At 39.6% G+C, this 17,511-nt stretch overlaps 1 protein-coding gene across 3 annotated transcripts in view; it reads right to left on the minus strand.

Moving 5' to 3' along the window:
* Positions 1-17,511, minus strand: part of SLC24A4 (solute carrier family 24 member 4) — an 86,916-nt gene that overhangs the window by 29,727 nt on the left and 39,678 nt on the right. For all 3 annotated transcript variants that reach the window (XR_008462260.1, XM_054161901.1, XM_054161900.1), the window contains exons 3-6: positions 7,579-7,655; positions 6,333-6,407; positions 4,365-4,449; positions 363-466 (exon numbers count right to left, since the gene is read on the minus strand). Coding sequence is in view for 2 of the 3 variants with exons in the window: in XM_054161901.1 (XP_054017876.1) it covers positions 363-466; positions 4,365-4,449; positions 6,333-6,407; positions 7,579-7,655 (341 nt within the window). In the remaining variant the exon portion in view is untranslated. The remainder of the gene's footprint in view (positions 1-362; positions 467-4,364; positions 4,450-6,332; positions 6,408-7,578; positions 7,656-17,511) is intronic.

The following is a 17,511-nucleotide window of genomic DNA, read 5'->3' on the forward strand; positions in this document are numbered from 1 at the left end:
ATCTACAGAGCAGATGAAGCAAATCTACTGCTTGTGTCCCAGATTCTTTGATCATCATCAGTACCAGGAAGGATTAGCAAATGCCACTGATCAGTTGACTGTGATCACAGTATTACATATACAGAGAAACCTGTGTCCTCTGTATGATCCATGTTTGGAGTGCTGAAACTACAGCTGAACCTTTTGGAAACATTTGCTATTTATAAAGCATTTGCAAATTCTTTCCAACATATTTCACAATGCCATCTCACTTTTGGTTTTCAATAATGGTCTCTTTTTTTTTTTCTCATTACTTACTGTTTACTCATGGAACCCCCTACACTGTAAGCAGTTGAACTCTATAAAGATAGTATCTTACTAACCTGTCCTGCAAATATTCCACAGACACCAACAATGCAGAGGATGTTGAAAACTGCTGAACCAACAATGGTTCCTACTCCTACATCTCCATGAGTGATAAACACACCTGCAGAGGGAGTAAAACATGCATTATTACCTCTGTGATTTCATTTTAGTTCACAGGCAATTGCTTAGAACATGTTCTCCCTGGGAACAAGAGGGTTTTGAAAGTTAAACTAAAACATGTTTCATAATAAATGCTCACTTCTCTGTGGAATATTTTGTGCTTTTTTAGTCTAACTAGCAGCTACTTCTTTTTTGGCTTAACATCTCCACAGCAAATATTGACTACTTAGTTCAGCAGTAAGTCCTGTATTTCAGTTTGGTTGGTAGTGGTGTAGTAATTCAAACAAGTATAAAAACATCTCCAGCCACATGAGAAACATAGAATTTATTTCAGTAAAATAAAGCAAAGAAGCCTTTCTCCCAGGTAAGTAATCTTATATCTTGTGCTAAAGGAAGCCTTAAAGGTTTACACTGGTTGATTTTTAATAAGTTGGATGTGAGGTTATAATGTATTCCTTTAGACTGTATTTCCCTACAAGTTTGTAAAAATGTCAGCTGGGATAGCAGCAGAACGCCTGCCAGGGCTTCAATAAAGGCAGATTTATCAGATTTAAGACACTGTGCTGCTAAGAAAGCTACACCTTAGTTGTTGTTACTGAAACTTGGTGGTACAAATCTCATGACTGGAATGTGGCTATCAATGGCTACAGGCAGTTCAGAAGGGACAAGAAAGCAAAGAGAGCCAGAAGAGTTGCCTCCCATATCCAGAAATGGATACATTGCGAAGAGCTGTCCCTGAAGAACACCCACAAGCAGTTTGAAAGCTTATGGGTAATAATTAAGAGACCATGGCAACAAAGGGAACCTTGTGGCTGGTGTCTACTACAGGCTGCCTAATCAAGGGTAGCCTACTAACAAAGACTTCTTACTCCAGCTGCAGCAGGCTTTGGGCTCACAAACCTTTCTTCTGCTGAGGGACTTTATCATCCTGACATCAGCTGGAGAAGTTACAATCTAGAGGCAAATACATGAAACTCCTGGAACACATTGAGGATAACTTCTTAAGCCAGGTTAATAGACAGTGCTACCAAAGGAGATGCAATTCTGGATCTGTTGGTTGCCAAAGCAAGTAAGTTAATTGGCAACATCAAGGCTGAAGGAAGTTTGGGCTGCAGTGATGCACTGGTGGAGTTTGTGGTCCTGAAGGATATGAGTCAGGTGAAAAGTGAAGTCAGGATACTGAACTTTAGGAAAGCAAAATTCCAGCTGTTCAAGGAGTCAGTAAGACTCTCATGGAAATTGCCCTCAGGGACAAGGGAGCAGAACAGCTGGCAAATCTTTAAGGGCACTTTTCATTCTTTATCCCCAGATAAGGGATAAAGATAAGGAAGGCAAAGAGACCAGCACGGCAGAGGTGAGACCTGCTGGTCAAACTAATGGACAAGAAGGAAATGCAGAGACAGTGGAAGCAGGTATTCTGGGAAGGGTATAAGGATGCTGCCCAGTTGTGTAGGGATGGAGTCAGGAAGGCCAAGGTGCATCTGCAGTTGAACTTGGCAAGCGTTGCAAAGAATAACAAGAAAGGGTTTTAAAGATATGTCTGTCAGAAAAGGAAGGTCAAAGTAAGTGCACATCCAGCTCCCCCAACCCCAATGAGCAAGACTGGTAAACTGGTCACAATCTGGTTGTGAGGTCTGTTGGAACAGGTTGGACTTGATGATCCTTGGGGTCTCTTCCAACCTTAGTTACTGTGATACTGTGATACAATGGACAAAGAGAACACTGAGATACTCAACTTTTTTGTCTCAGTCTGCACTGGAAATCTCTTACCACAGACCTCAAGGCAGGGTCCTCTAACTGTAAGATAAGCTCTAGTTCATGGTCACTTGAAGAATCTCAACATACATAAGTTTACGGGACCTGCCAAGATGCATCCCAGGGAACTTAGGGAATTGGCTGACGGAGTTGCCAAGCCATTCTCCAGCATATTTGAACAGTCATGTCAGTCAGGTGAAGTCCCTGGTGACTGGAAAAAGGTTAAGATTCTACTCATTTAAAAATGGTAGAAAGGATGGCCCTGGCATCTGCTGACCTGTCAGCCTCGCCTCTATGCCTGGAAAGATCATGGAATGGATTCTCCCAGAACATATGGAGGGAGGTGATTTGAGACAGCCAGCATGGCTTTCATCAATGGCAAGTCTTTCCGGACCAACCTAGTGGTCTTCTATGATGGACTGACTATATCAGTGGACAAAGGAAGAGCCAAGGATGTCATCTATCTGGACTTCTGTAAAGTCTTTGACATGGTTCTCCGTCACATCCTTCTCTAAATTGGAGAGATGGGGATTCTATAGGTGGACTGGTCAATGGATAATGAATTGGTTAGATGGTCACATCCAGAGGGTAGTGGTCAATGGCTCAATTATCTCCGGAAGGAGATCAGTGATGAGTGCTGACCTCAGGGGTTTTTATTAAGATAGGTACTGATTAATATCTTCAGCAATGACAACAGGGGAAAGAAAAAAACTACACCTCAGCAAGTTTGCAGAGGACACCAAGCTGAGTGGTGCAGTTGACAAGCCAGAAAGATGGGATGCCATGCAGAAGGACCTGGATAAACTCAAGAAATGGGCTCATGTGCACTTGGCCTTACTGATCCCTTCTGCAGCAATGACAAGTGCAAGGTCCTGCACATTGGTTGGGGCAAGCCACAGTACCAGTACAGGCTGGGGGATGAAGATACTTAAAAACAGCCCTGCAGAGAAGGGCTTAGGTGTGTTGACACCTTAGGTGTGTAAAGCAGGACATGAGCCAGCAATGTGTGCTCACAGCCCAGAAAGCAGCAACAAAAGAAACCCCAACAAACAAACAAATGTGGACAGCAGGTCAAGGGAGGCGATTCTGCCACTCCACCCTGCTCTGGTGAGACCCCACCTGGAGTACTGGGTCCAGCTTTGGGGTCCTCAGCACAGAATACATGAATCTGTTGGAGCAGGTCCAGAAGAGGACCACGAAACTAATCAGAGGGCTTTCCCATGAAGACAGACAGAGAGAGTTGAGAGTTGGAGTTGATCAGCCAGGAGAGGAGAAGGCTCTGGGGGAACCTTGTTGCAATACTTACAGGGCCTACTGTGATAGGACAAGGGGTAATAGTTGTAAAGGGTAGATTTAGACTCTATATATGGGGGAAAAGATTGTGATGAGGGTGGTGAAATGATGAAAACAGGTTGCCCAGAGAGGTGGTAGATGTCCCATCCATGGAAGTATTCAAAGTCAGGCTGGACAGGGCTCTGAGCAACCCTATCCCGTAGAAGACGTCCCTGCTCCTTGCAGTGGGGGTTACACTTGATGACCTTTAAAGGCCCCTTCCAACACAAACTATTCTGCGATTATATGTTTCCATGAAACTTGCTGCTTTCCCTCTTCTCTTTCAGTGTAATCCTGTGTGTCCTTCCTTCTCATAATAGCTAATGCTTTTGCCATACAGACATCCTCTTTATACCAGTAATCTTTCATTTCAGAGATTAGTTCAAATAATTCTGTAAGTAATGTACACCATGTTCTTCTGCTTTTAACAGATCTGACTTATCTATACATTAATTTGTTCTTTTCCCATGTTCCTTGTTCTCCTACTTCCTTGCTAAAATTAAATTCCTTTACTTGAAGAAAGAAGCCAAAGAAGCAAATATCTTTTAATTCTCTCTCAGGGGACTGCAAAAAATCTCTTCTTAACTTCCTATGTTCATAATCAGCCATTCCTCTCTGTTTTGAGAGGAGATTCGCAGTTTCTTGAGGTATTTTGAGTAGTTAATTATACCGTGAACTACAGACTAGCTGACAGCTCCAACTGCTGACTATAAATTGACAGAAGAATGGCAGTACTTTTGGATACCTCTGCTTAATCAGCCACTGATTTTTTAACAGCGGATCTCATAAAAGCTACTGTGTGAGCTCCATACCTATAACAGATGCAAACAGTTCCGGAGTGGAGCTCCCTGCTGCCATGAATGTGGCTCCAGCAACATCTTCACTCAAATGTAGTTTCTGGAAGAAAACCATTGGTAATTTTGTCACTGCTACTGCATTTACACTCCACAGTTCTACAGCTGCAAAGATAGAAGCTCTCCATTTTCTGGCCACAGTGCTGTTAAAGGGTGAACACTCACTAGGATACAAAATTAGAGACTGCATTTTGAAGAGGCAAAGATACCATGGGCAGGTAAAATGTTTATATCCTAACTCAGCAAGGTATCAGATAAAATTGCCTGCTTACATATAACCCAACAGCCAATTGTGGTTTACATGCAGATGATTAGATATGTGCAAATTCAGAAAGACTGTAAACATCTCAAGTGGTTTTCATTAGTTTACTTCTGGAACTCTAAACACAATCATTCAAGAATTGAGGTTGATTACGTGGGCTTCTGAATTTGAAAATAAAAACCCAAAAGAGAAAAGTATAATCTCTCTGGGGGGAAAAAATATGGAAAAAAAATAAATATCTTTTGAACAGCAGGCATGATTCCAGCTTTGCTTTACAATTGTGTTAATCAAAAGTGAGCTCACTGACAGAAAAATGTTACTTCAGTTAGACCAAAAGTGTCCTGTGTACTGCAAACAGATGTATTTTTATGACATAAAACTCTAAAAGGAGATAGGTAACTTGTGAATTTGCAGACCAGCAGAAATATGCAAAGCTTTACAAGTGGGCTGTATCAATTTAATACTGTCTGAAGATCTTTCCCTTGAACTATAAAGAAGGGTTCACAGTGCAGCTTTTTCCTTTTTCAGAGTTTCTAGACTCATCCTTAGTACCTTATTTTTCTTCCAAGGACAGGAAAGTGACTAATGACAAAAGGACCCATATAGAAACCTGTATTATTCAGGCCTTGTGCAACGTTTTGAGCTGATGAACATGGCATCCTCCAGAACTTGACAAAACAAACAGAAACCCTTACTGTACCATTTGATCTATTACCAGCACACTGCTGCAGGAACTCAGATGTTAAGTGTGCTGTCTGAATTCAGCAGAACATGAGACAAAAGGCAAAGATTTTATGAAGGATCAGTGACAACTTAATTGGTGCAACCTAATTGGTACAATTAAAGATGGTGCATAAGGTGCATGCTGAAATCAGAACATCTGAAAAGGGGGGGGAGGGGGAGTTCCCTATTGAGTATTTTACTATCTTTGTCTGTCTCCCTTATTTTTTCATTTGTTCTTTTATTAATAATCAAAAGTACACAGCTCTGAGCAACACTAATAGGAATTTAATATCTATATCCATAGGAAACCCAGATTTTTTTTAACTACAGAAGTGTTTCAGGAAGTGGGCACACATTTTTGTTACAAAGCAAAGCAGATGACCTTTTCATTTTGCCCTCAGAAAGGAATTAAAATCTGGCTTTGTATTTTGAATTCATTTTGCCTTACCTAACACAGTATTTACAAGCCAAGAATAAATCTGATCCTGTCCCAGTCAACTCATTTAATTGGAATCCTACATGTAATTTTGCCAAGTCTTCTCAAGAATTACATAAAGGAATTATACTTACTTACTTCTCACAAGTAAAATGCCATATCAAACCAAGGTACATACTTGTCTCCTGCATTCTCCCTTCACACTAGGATCACATATGCTTGCTTTCTCCTTGCTGATACTGTGGTTGATGTGCAATAACATTTGCATAGCCAACATTAATTTGTCTATGCATCATCTCTTTTCAAAAGTCACTTTTCAAACTAGGAGTACAATAATAAACCAAGTTTATCCATATGTCATATCCATCCTAGCTACATGCTTAAGGTACATTTGACCAAGGTCAGAAAGTTGACAGGAAGGAACACCAAACATAATGGCACAAAATGTTTACTTCCATAATATTCTCTAAATACATTACTGAATGAATAAAATTCTTTAACATACCTCACAAATTTTCTCTAAGGATGGAACAAAGAAGTCATCACACACTATAGCCAAAGCATAGAACATATAAAGAGCCTGTAAAGAAAATAAATTCAGGAAATACTTCAGATTTTTCCTGTAGGTGAAACAGAAAAGAAGGCAATGCTATAGTAATTCGGGTTAAGAGAAATATTTAGCTTCTTTTTATTTCCTTCCAAATAAAAAACCCTCTGCTGATCAATTTACGGCATAAAAACAGATTCTTGAATGGAAGATAAAGTTTAGAACAAGAGTGCTTTCCAGACCGCAGAAAATGAAAGGTACCACAGTTTGACATATCAATGTGCCACAACTGACTTCATATAAAGGAAAATAATGACTCAGGCTTGCAAAGTTACATATGCATCATCTATATTTCAAATTAATTACTGGACCAAGTAATTAAATGTGAAGTAACACTACACTGATTTACAATACTCAAGAAGTAATCACACCTGGAAATAAGAAAACCCTGACCATGGCTCACTGCTCCAAACCTCTGAGGAATTACCTTGGTTCCGTGTATACACATGATTCTCCCACTGTCTTATGTGGCTTTACATCCTGTCCTTCAGCAGTGGGCCTAATCATGCTGTCCTGCTGCTGTTCATCAAACAATTCCTCTTAACTGTATTTTCCCTGAGCTGGGAATTGAAAACTGGAAGCAGCAGGCTTCACTGGGGTTTGTTTTTTCTCACAATAAAATATAAAACTCCACATGACATTTTCTGTATTACTTGAGGGTTGTTTTCTTTTCAATTACAAATCCACCTTTAGCACAGAGGCACAATATGAAAGGAGAGAACCAAGAATCTTCCACATCATGCTTGATGTCATCAAAGGACTTCCTAATCCTGTTTCCACAAACAAGTACAAGCTTGTGATCCTTGCAGTCGGGATTTTATATCCAAGAGGATGAATGCAGAGGCACTGCAAATTCAGACTTGCATCATCTTCTTAAATCATGGAATCATAAATGTCTTGGAAAATACCCTTAAAACCATCAAGTTCAACCATTAAGCTAGTACTACGAAGTCCACCACTAAAGCATGTCCCTAAGACACTGATCATTTGTACCTATGCAGGCATATTAAAAATACTGAAATCAAAGTATTCGAAACGTGTTGATATATACAGAGATCTATTTACTAGGGCCAGTAAGATGATTAACATCTTGCCAGACAAATAAAAGGAAACGGAAAATGAAGCACAGTAGAGGAAAACTTACAGCAATTATATGAAGTAGAACTCCTCCTTGCTGCCGTTCTTTGTTTGTAAATATATCTTCAGGAAATTCATTAATGGCTGGGAAAAAAAAATATAATTAATCAAAAAGAATAATAATGCAGCACCTATAAACCAAAAGACTGAAAAATAATTTAAAAATTAGTGCACCTGTAGATAAATATATAACCATGACATGAACTGTATTTTCCATGAACATATAACATGAACTGTATTTTCCAATTAGGTTACAGCTTTCCACCTCAGAATCTCTGCTCTGAGGAAAAACCAGAGAACTGATACTTAAGTGTTATTAATTATCATTACTCCAGTTACTTAAACCAACCTTCACATTCTCAATGCATTATTTTTACCATCTTCTTGCCTATTTCCTCCAAATACACTTCCAAAGTGACCGGCACAGGCACAAAAAAAATTAATCCTCAAAAAAATATTTGTGGCCTCAAGAGTGCCTTTCCTGAAAAATTACACAATGGTCGTAGCCTTCCACCAGGTTCTTAACCACAAAATTTATAGGGCTCCACAGTCTTGCAAACCATTTCACAAAGATTCAAGTACTTTCTCCAGAGAGTCTGCTACCTAAATCTGTCAAAGGAATGAAACAGCCATGATAGGCAGATGATGATGGCAATGCACAAGGATACAAGTATTGGAATTACTTCAGGGTGACAGCGAAGTTAAAGTATCTATGCTCCACACAAAGGCAACAGCGTGAAAAAACCCCAAAAGATTCCAAAAGATGGAGACAAAGACAACTAAGTCAAAGGTCTGAAGAAGTACCTATGATTAAAAACATCCAGACTGACAACATAGAGAGGCACAGAGACCTACAAGTGCCTCAGACAGGAGTGTGAGAAGCTTAAGGGGAGGAAATATTTTCAGCAACTGGAATCCAAATGCACTGAAGTCATTATTATTCAGATAGAGATGTTCCTTTCTGCAAGCAGCTGTAGATGTTGGTTGACAAGGTAAGCTCCAGAAGGTTCTTATTAATTTACCATAATATATTGAAGCTCAGGGAAGGTAACAGACTATATCATCATCTTTTCGCACATTTAAGTCTGCCACTTCAAAGAAAAATGCTTAAGAGCACAATAAATTGTACATTTGCTCTTACATTTTCAACTTAAATGGTATGTTTTCTCAATATACTTCTGCAAGCAATAACCACAAATACAGAAACCAAAAATTTAAGATACGGTCAATGTTTTAGCTACTAAACTTCAAACACACTAAACCAGCCCTATTTTCAGGTAATGTTGCACTGTAACTCTCTGAGGATTACACTTTTTAGAGTACCTTAAATTTGGTGATGGCCCTGTAATCACCAAACAGACTCGAAAATCTTAGCTGCAGTGAGAGTATAATCTAGTTTCAAAGATCAATAACTTCTCATCTCCTCAAACTTTGAGTTTTACATAAATACAAAAATGCCTCCTCTCATCTGCACTACACACACCTACATATCTTGCAATATGTTGCATATGTCTATCTTGACAAAAACTTGAACAACGTCTCCAGGCAAAGTTGAAGATTTCATAGCTCTGCTTTTTTCCTTAGTGCCCACTACTATAAGAGTAATTTTTTATTAACACACTGGCAGCAGGCATTATTTAAAACCTTATATAGATATGATCATTCCTTCCTTTCCAAAGTCAGTTACTGTTTAACAAAATCTCTCTGTATCCTCCAACTTCATATCTGAAAGTCACTACAGTTTTGCTTAATACTAACCATCTAGGAAGTATTTGGCATAAAAGTTCATCAGCAATGGCTAACTGTAATTCCCTTACTGACTTCCATTAGACTTTTCAATAAGGCCTGTTCTTCTTGCTGTATTCTGAATGAAACTGACATCAGCACTCGAAAGACTGAATAGAGCTTTCCCAACTTGGGAAGCAAAAGCTGCCTGAATCTATACAAAACTGTGATTTCCTGCTCCTAAACGAGTGCTCTATTCTCTGTCCTCCTGTAATCACCTGGAAAAACTGAAAGCAAAAGTGAATATAAATATAGAAATGCATTGGCACAATAGCACAACAATACTCAATCATTCACTGAACTACAGAATACCACTCAAAGGTATGGAGAGTATTTCAGTGTCTAAAGATCATTACAACATCAATGTCTAGCAGGACTAGCTTCACAAAAAGGTTGCTGCAGAACTCCAGTCTTCAAGGGCTGTGATTTGCACTGCAATGGGATTTGTGACCTTACAAAACAGTCCGAGGAAACAGCGTTGCTATACAAGTTCAAACAACACTGTAAATGATAAATGTTTGCCTACTGAGCCAAATAAACCCAAGTACTTCTAAAAATTAAAATACCTGAACACCTTCCTTTGTTTTGTTTTCATCACTTTTACACTCAAACGTGGAAAAGGGCAGTGGAAATACACATATACTGGGAGAAATTTGGTTGCATTGTAGTTTTCTGACACTGCATATTTAGAACTGACTTTTTAAAACTTATTCTGGAAGACAGTGCAGGATAATCCATGACCTACTGTCATGGCCAAGATACAGCAACCTGCTATGCTTTTATCTACAGATAAACCCTTTAAGATACCGGCAGAACCTTATATACATGCAACAGTCAAACAGGTTCCTGGCAGTTATATACTGCTATATATAGTAGTATAGTAATGTGTAATATAGTAAAATACAGTAATATCATTCCCCTATGTAGCAGTTGGGAAGGAATACCCTTCTAGAGTGATATTGCAATTGAAGAACCTCTTCTCAGCTACGCTAGCTGCCAAAAGCAAAATTTCTCAGAGGAGTTATTTCCTACTACAGAAAATAAAATATGTCAAAAAAAGATATTAATCAGCACCCAAAGCATATGTTTTAAAATAAATTCTGCCCATGAACAATTATTAACTAAAATGATTAATCAACTAGAAGATCATTAAGGAGCCACCTTCTTTGGGAGAAAAGGCCCAGAACTACAGCTGCTACATCTTGCACAAGATGCTTGTTCTTGTATCACTGGCTAGAATACCAAGCACACATGGATGTATTCAGGGCATGTATATTATTTTTCTTACTACATACCCCATTTGCTCTCTGATCCCCCCAATAGAGCAGTGGCTGTAAGACTACAGGTACTCCAGCACCACACAAGGACAGCAGAGAACAGAGCTCTGGCCTGAATGTCTAGCAACTGTGTTACCCTAACACATGAGGTACATCCTTTCACAATCTTGTGCAAAGGTTTGCAGCTCCCACCACAGGTGTCTGTGCCAGGAGCACCATGTCCCTTATTGCAGAGTGAGTATGTCCTCAGAAAAACAGGTATGCCATCTGGGAAGCTATTATCTACATTTTACAGTTTGACTGTAAAACATTTCACAGTGCAACGTTAAAAACTGTTAACTTAGTACAAACCAAAGTTTCAAGAAGCATGAATAAAAATCACTATTTTTAATAATGCAGCTTTACTTAATCAAGGCTAATACTAAGCAAGAAATCAAAAGGTGAGAATATGTCAAATGTAGGAGCTACAAGATAGGAGCCCAAGCAAGATCTAACCAGCTTCACTACAAAACTTCTTGCTTAATATAAAGCCGGGTGATACAGTATTTATAATACATAACTACTTGCAATAAATATCTGCTTGCCTCACAGAGGTAATTTTAAATGAAGAAATAGGAAGGCAGTTTTTCTAAAGATAGCATTCCTCTCTACACAGACCTCACTGCAAGCAATTGTTCTTGCAGAGAGATGCTAGAAAACCTTCAGAAGTCAAGGCAATAAAGCCAGGCTCTGACACTCAGTAAGCAGTCACCAGTCAGCGAGTTCCAAGGTAAAGTCTGCAGTTCTTCAGTACAAGCATTTGCTGTCTTTATGGCTTTATTACCCAGATAACCACTGACTTTGTATAATTGTAATCTATAAATTCTGTATACCTTATATGCATGCACTGTCCTTTATTTAATAGCTGATACATGGTTATAATTTTAAACAAAGAATGGTTTTTCTTACCTATTGCTATGATAACCTGGTTGCTCAGCTCAGGAAAAGGTTGATTCCCTTGGCTCCTATCTTAGGTCTGGGAATTGATATCACGCAAGGAAGGGGGGAAGCAGGAGTCCCTCATCTGTATGAGCTGACAGAGGGGAACATGATATTACCATGGAGTTTGAGAGAGCACAGTTTGCCCTCACTGTACAACCTCATGTGTGTGCACACCAGGGCACCACTCTGATTCACACTCAGTTATCTGGCAGCCCAAAAGGGAGCTACTCCTCCTCAGCTTCTATTGAAAAGATAACAGATGGGAAAAAGATACAAAAGGAAAAGCAGTACATCTAACAGGGGCAACCTTTGCCAGCAAAAGGAGGGGAACACACACCAATCATCTTCAGATCAACTAGAAATACAGAAATATTTATCCTGTTGGTACTGTTGCAAACCCGTGGCCCCTGCAGGTCATCTTACGAAGCACAGATTTGTTGAGGGGGAAAGGAAGGTACCAAGAAAATCAAGTATATAGTGAAACTGTTACCATTCTGCATCTTGTTCCTTCTCCTGTCTTGAAGTGAATCGGGAAACAAAAGCAGCTTATATAGCCATGACTTGGAGGGGACACCACCACCTTTTCCTCTGAGTCAAGGAAACACAAAATCCTTGATTATGCCATGACAGAATGGATGATTCACCTTCGATAAAAAGCTGTCTGAGCTGTCTGCAGCTAAAGAGGTACACAAGGCAAGCAAACAGCATGCCTCAAAATAGAATACAATAGCAGCTGCACAGTTTAAGCTGCCTGCATGAGGTAGTGATCTGCTATGCAGCAGCTGGGGTAACCCAGGCATGCCAGTGACACCTGTCCAGACTTAGGTGGTTACCATTGGAGCATTGTTACCATATGCCTTGTCCATACTCTGACAGCCTGAAAACTGAGTTGAGTTTCAAAATCTCATAATCCTGATAAAACATCTCAATGACTGTGTGGATCTGTGGTTTTATAACCTGCCTTGACATGCGATTTCTTCACGTTGCCAGCAGCTGATTTACTCACAGAAGCAACGAAGATGCCAACTCTTGATACCTGCTCTTAAATTTCTCCTCCTAAGGAGGAGAAAGAAGTTGTAGCTGCTTGAAAGGATACACAAAACTGGCTCCACTCTGCCTCTGCAGGAAGGGGTTTACTCAAATGATACACACAAGTGGACTTTTTTAATGGCTTGTTCCTCTGCCCATGTTCCTGTGTCTTCAGCATAGGCTTAAATCTACAGATTGCAACGCCTACCCTTTTGCCCTGTCACTCAAGGGGGTTTTACTCAGGGCAGAGATATAAGGAGAAGGAGGACAGTCAAAGTCAGAATTACATACTTCTATTTTTACCCCCTCTTTAATATTCACAATCCAGTTTGAATATTCCAAATTCTGTCATTTGTTTAAGCAGTGCAAGTAGCTTTAGGCATCTCTGTTTATGCGCAATTCCCTTTTCATATTGTAGAGTCTCGTCATCCCAAAGGCCTGGTGCTGCTCTCGTGCACATGTATTTGTACCTCAGTGACGGCAAACAAACTCCTCACAGCGTGCACAAATGAGCTTCTCTATACCGTTGAGCAAACACAAGCATTATCTGGTGTCAGCAGTGAGATGTCAACAGTTTGTGATCCAAGAATTGAAACTGTAACAGTCTTCATGGTACTGCAGCTTGTGCTCATTTGTAATTCTGTACTAATACAATCTGCTAGAAGATTTGAGTGAAAGTCCAAAAATCACCACTTTTCCAAAACAACGTCTCCTTGAAAGCAGGGATTGTATATGAACCAGGCTGTAATGAATGGGATAAGTACACTACGTGTGCTTTAAGAACATTTGTGCCTCCAGCATTTAGTGTTTTTCATGATCAGTGTACTGGGAAGATTTTTACAGAATGGTTAGCCACTTTTAAAGCATCCTGATGCCAATGGGAGAAATTCTTCCCATATACACTTTACCATCAATATCAAAAATGTCAGCCCCAGCCACATTTTGTGTATCAGCTCAGGTGCTGAAGTGGTAACAGTCTAAGAAATGACTGGTGAGCTTGGTGCAGCCAAACAGACATGCAGTCAGCCCTGGGAAATGGCATAATACAGTCATCTGATACTCCCACATAACCTGCACACCACCAGTACTGCCACAGCAATTGTGTACTTAGAAAAGATGAGCAGAGTTCCTTTTGCTCACTGTCAAGTATGGACTTCAGTTATGCATTCCGGTGCTAACACTGGAAACAAAGTCAACTACAAGATCATATTATCGCAGTGACACTAGATTAGTCATCTGCAAAATGTGTTGCATGAAAATCCTCCTTATTAAAACTACTTCCCAAATTAGATATAATAAATTTATCAGTCAATAGAAAAACCACAGATGCGCCATAGTGTGTGAAAGCTGTATCTATTTATTTTTTTACAGAATTACAGAAAGCCTACTTTGATTTAAAAGAATTAAAAACTTTAAAAATTGTACACATCTCAAATTTTAAAATGAGCCTTTCTAACGCCACGAGCTAATGTGCCCTTAATTCTGAACTGTCAGTGGGAAAAAATGGTGTACTCAGCAAGTGCTTTAATACATGAAAACATGAAAAATCTGCCAATGACCAAAGAATAATAATAAAAAGAATTAATGATAATGATTAAAAAAAAAAAACAATAGAATTACCAATCTTTAAGTTCCCATTAAATTGTTTGGCTTCTGCATTGGAATGGGCTGCCTGGGGAGGTGGTGGAGTCGCCATCATTGGAGGTTTTCAGGAGAAGACTTGATGGGGTGCTTGGTGCCGTGGGTTAGTTGTTTGGGTGGTGTTGGGTTGGTTGATGGGTTGGACGCGATGATCTTGAAGGTCTCTTCCAACCTGGTTTATTCTATGTATTCTATGTATTTACATACAAATCTAGGGGCAGCACCAGTGTTAAAGCAAATCAGAAATGGGCAATTCAAATAAACTCACATGTTTACTTCAAAAATTCTGCAAGGAAATTCTTTTAGAGACAATTCTTTAGTAAAGTAGTTTCACAGGTTATACCACCTGGACAGCAACAGAACATCCAAATGAAGTGCAATGAAATGCAACTCAACTCTGAGACCCATTTGTGCATCAGCGTAATGCCATGTGGCGCCAGAGATCAAGCCTTCCTTTTGCTGCCAAAGTACCATACGGCAGGAGGCAGAATAACCATCCTCCTCCATAGCCCTCACCCTCACCAACAGTAGAATTAGGAGCAAATTTTATCTCTGTTGTATGTTAATTCAATTTGCATTGCTCAACCCAAAGAGGACTGCCAGATGCGATTATCTATGCAATGGTAAGTGGCAGCTTATGAAGCAAGTAACTGACTCGACTCTAAAATATTGAAATCATTAATATGTGAAACAGACTTCAAAACTCTTTCCATCAGGACGAAATTATGAAAACATCTATACAGGACTGAATTAGCTACAAAGTAACATTAGTGTCTTACTAAACCCTGGAGGTACATTTAGTTCCCTTTTAATAAAAAGTACTTGCACTCATTAAGGCAATGTCAAACAATCAAATACAAATACATGAACAATTATCTGTCAAAGGCATGATGAGCTCTACCAATCTGGGGAGTCAGCGATGACACACGGATGCTCAAGTACTGCAACATGAGGATGCGTTGATGTATTACAACGCAGCATTTCACACAAACTGAGCTCTGTGCTAATGGTTTTGATGTCCTAAAGATAACTCTCAAAGGATCCCAAGGTTTGGGATCATGGACTTTTAATTTTTTTCCTCCCTAGCCTCCAGTTAATACATTGTCTAGAAACTGCCCCTAAAGAGCTAGGGATCAAGAACCTCATAGTAAGTCTTCTTTTCTTTCTGACAACAGTTATTTTGCATTATCTTTTGACATGGACAGCTCTTGCCTGATGCCTTCATACAGCTGTATCTCAGCCTTACTACTGCACAGTAGCAGATCATAGAAGACAGCTGGAACCTCCCCAGAACACCTCTAGGATGATCAGGGATTTCAGATCAAACTGTGAACTCCACTCAAGTTAACCAAGATTGAGGACATGAACATTTCTAAATCACTGCTGAACAGAGAAGAAATTACCAACACCTAGTTTTATCCCAGTTTAAGAGCAACTTACATTAAAATATTTTAATTCAGTGTAGTGCAGTGCCCTAAATCTGCCTTTATTTCACAGGTCTCCAGTGCTTAATGTGAAATAAACTGTTGGTCTCGGTGACCAGCCACAGAATTTCAGAACTCTGCTGGCATTGTCCCTGATTATGGTACTGGTTTACCCTAAAGCACACGTGTATTCTTCAAAACCCCACCCAAGGACGTCAACCTTTTTCTTTTACACTTCAGATTCCTAAACAGGACACAAAGATATTTTCCACTTTCTGCCCTTTTTCACTTACTGCCCCATACCACCTCAGCTGTGTTTACACTGCTCTGAGCCAAGGCTGCCAAAGCAGTTCAAACATGAGCAAGGTCCAGCACAGGTGTGGCTCATTTGGACATGTCACTTGCCAGTTTATGGTTCATCCTTCCATCAGGACCAAATAACCATGAAATAATGTGGACAAGCTCATGATTTTCCTGGGAATTAAACACAGATGTCAGCCACCAGTATTGGTGTCTTCTACATGGTTTAGTGGTGACTTGGCACAGTTAGGCTAACAGTTGGACTGGATGGTCTTAAGGGTCTCCTCCAACCAAAATGAATTTATGATCCTATCCTGAAGAAAATTAATTCTATCCTAGCCCAAACCAGCCCAACAACATCTGAAGAGCTCATTTGGCAGACATTATCCATTTAAAAACTGGGATGCATTATTATTCCATTGATGCCACATAAGAATGGGATCAAAACTGCCTTTTAAAGACAAAAAGGAAAAGTTGGCTACCAGTGACAGAGATATTATTGGAAGATGATCACATTTATGAATGGATATAGATGGAGTGGCATCAAACAACAGTGTTCTTTAGAAAACATCATTGATCATAGAATCATAGAATTGTGTCTTAGGTGGCACGTAAGATCTGAAGAAGGAGAAAACGTGTGTGTTTTTTTTCCCCCTCAATGCATAATAATTATTCCAGAATAAAAGTGAATTTAATTCAGAATACAAGCATACAGCACGAGAGTTCATTGCTGGAAGGCAAAACCCCCCAAACATTACGGTAATTCCACAATACAAATTTACAGTCCTCCTCACACTGTTTTCATTCCTGTGAAATATTATTCCATAATTATTTAGTACCTGTAATGGAATATAGCAGTGAAGTTCATATTAGTTCATATAAAGAGAGACATCATCTTTGCTCTGTGCAGTGAAGACATAAAGCTGAGTACAAGGCCAAAGGCCACAAAAGGAAAGAAAGGGGGGAAAAAAGGTACGTTGATTTAGTATTCAACATATAGGTCATAGCTGCAGCTTCTGTTTCACTGCTGCAGAACTTGTCTGAAACGGGTTCTTCTCATGCCCAAGCAGCCGTCAGAAGTGCACACAATTTAAAGAGTGATAGCAGATTTGATCTTAATTTATTTCCAAAATTAATTGGCTGGCCAGCCAATAGAGGAAAGCAGTACCTAGAGTTCTCTCCAGTTTCCTCTGCACTGATTTACTACACCAGATGCAGGAGTAACCCTCAAGAGAAAATCCCAAATCAGCACATCAGAAATGTATTTGTACTCAATGGGCATCTGCACTTCGCTCAACAGGCAAACTACCCAGTCTGGCCTTGACAGGCAGGAAAGGTACATTTATCTGGAGTCTCAGACAGACACCCATGGGAAACAATCACTTCCTACAGGTATCACTGAGTTAACTATATAAAGTAAAGATGGGAAATTAAGAAGAGTCTCAAAACACGGTAGAAAAAGAATCAATGTCTGACAGCTGAGGAAAGGGGAAAAACCACAGT

This window comes from Dryobates pubescens, chromosome 5, assembly GCF_014839835.1.
Source record: "Dryobates pubescens isolate bDryPub1 chromosome 5, bDryPub1.pri, whole genome shotgun sequence".
NCBI lineage: Eukaryota > Metazoa > Chordata > Aves > Piciformes > Picidae > Dryobates > Dryobates pubescens.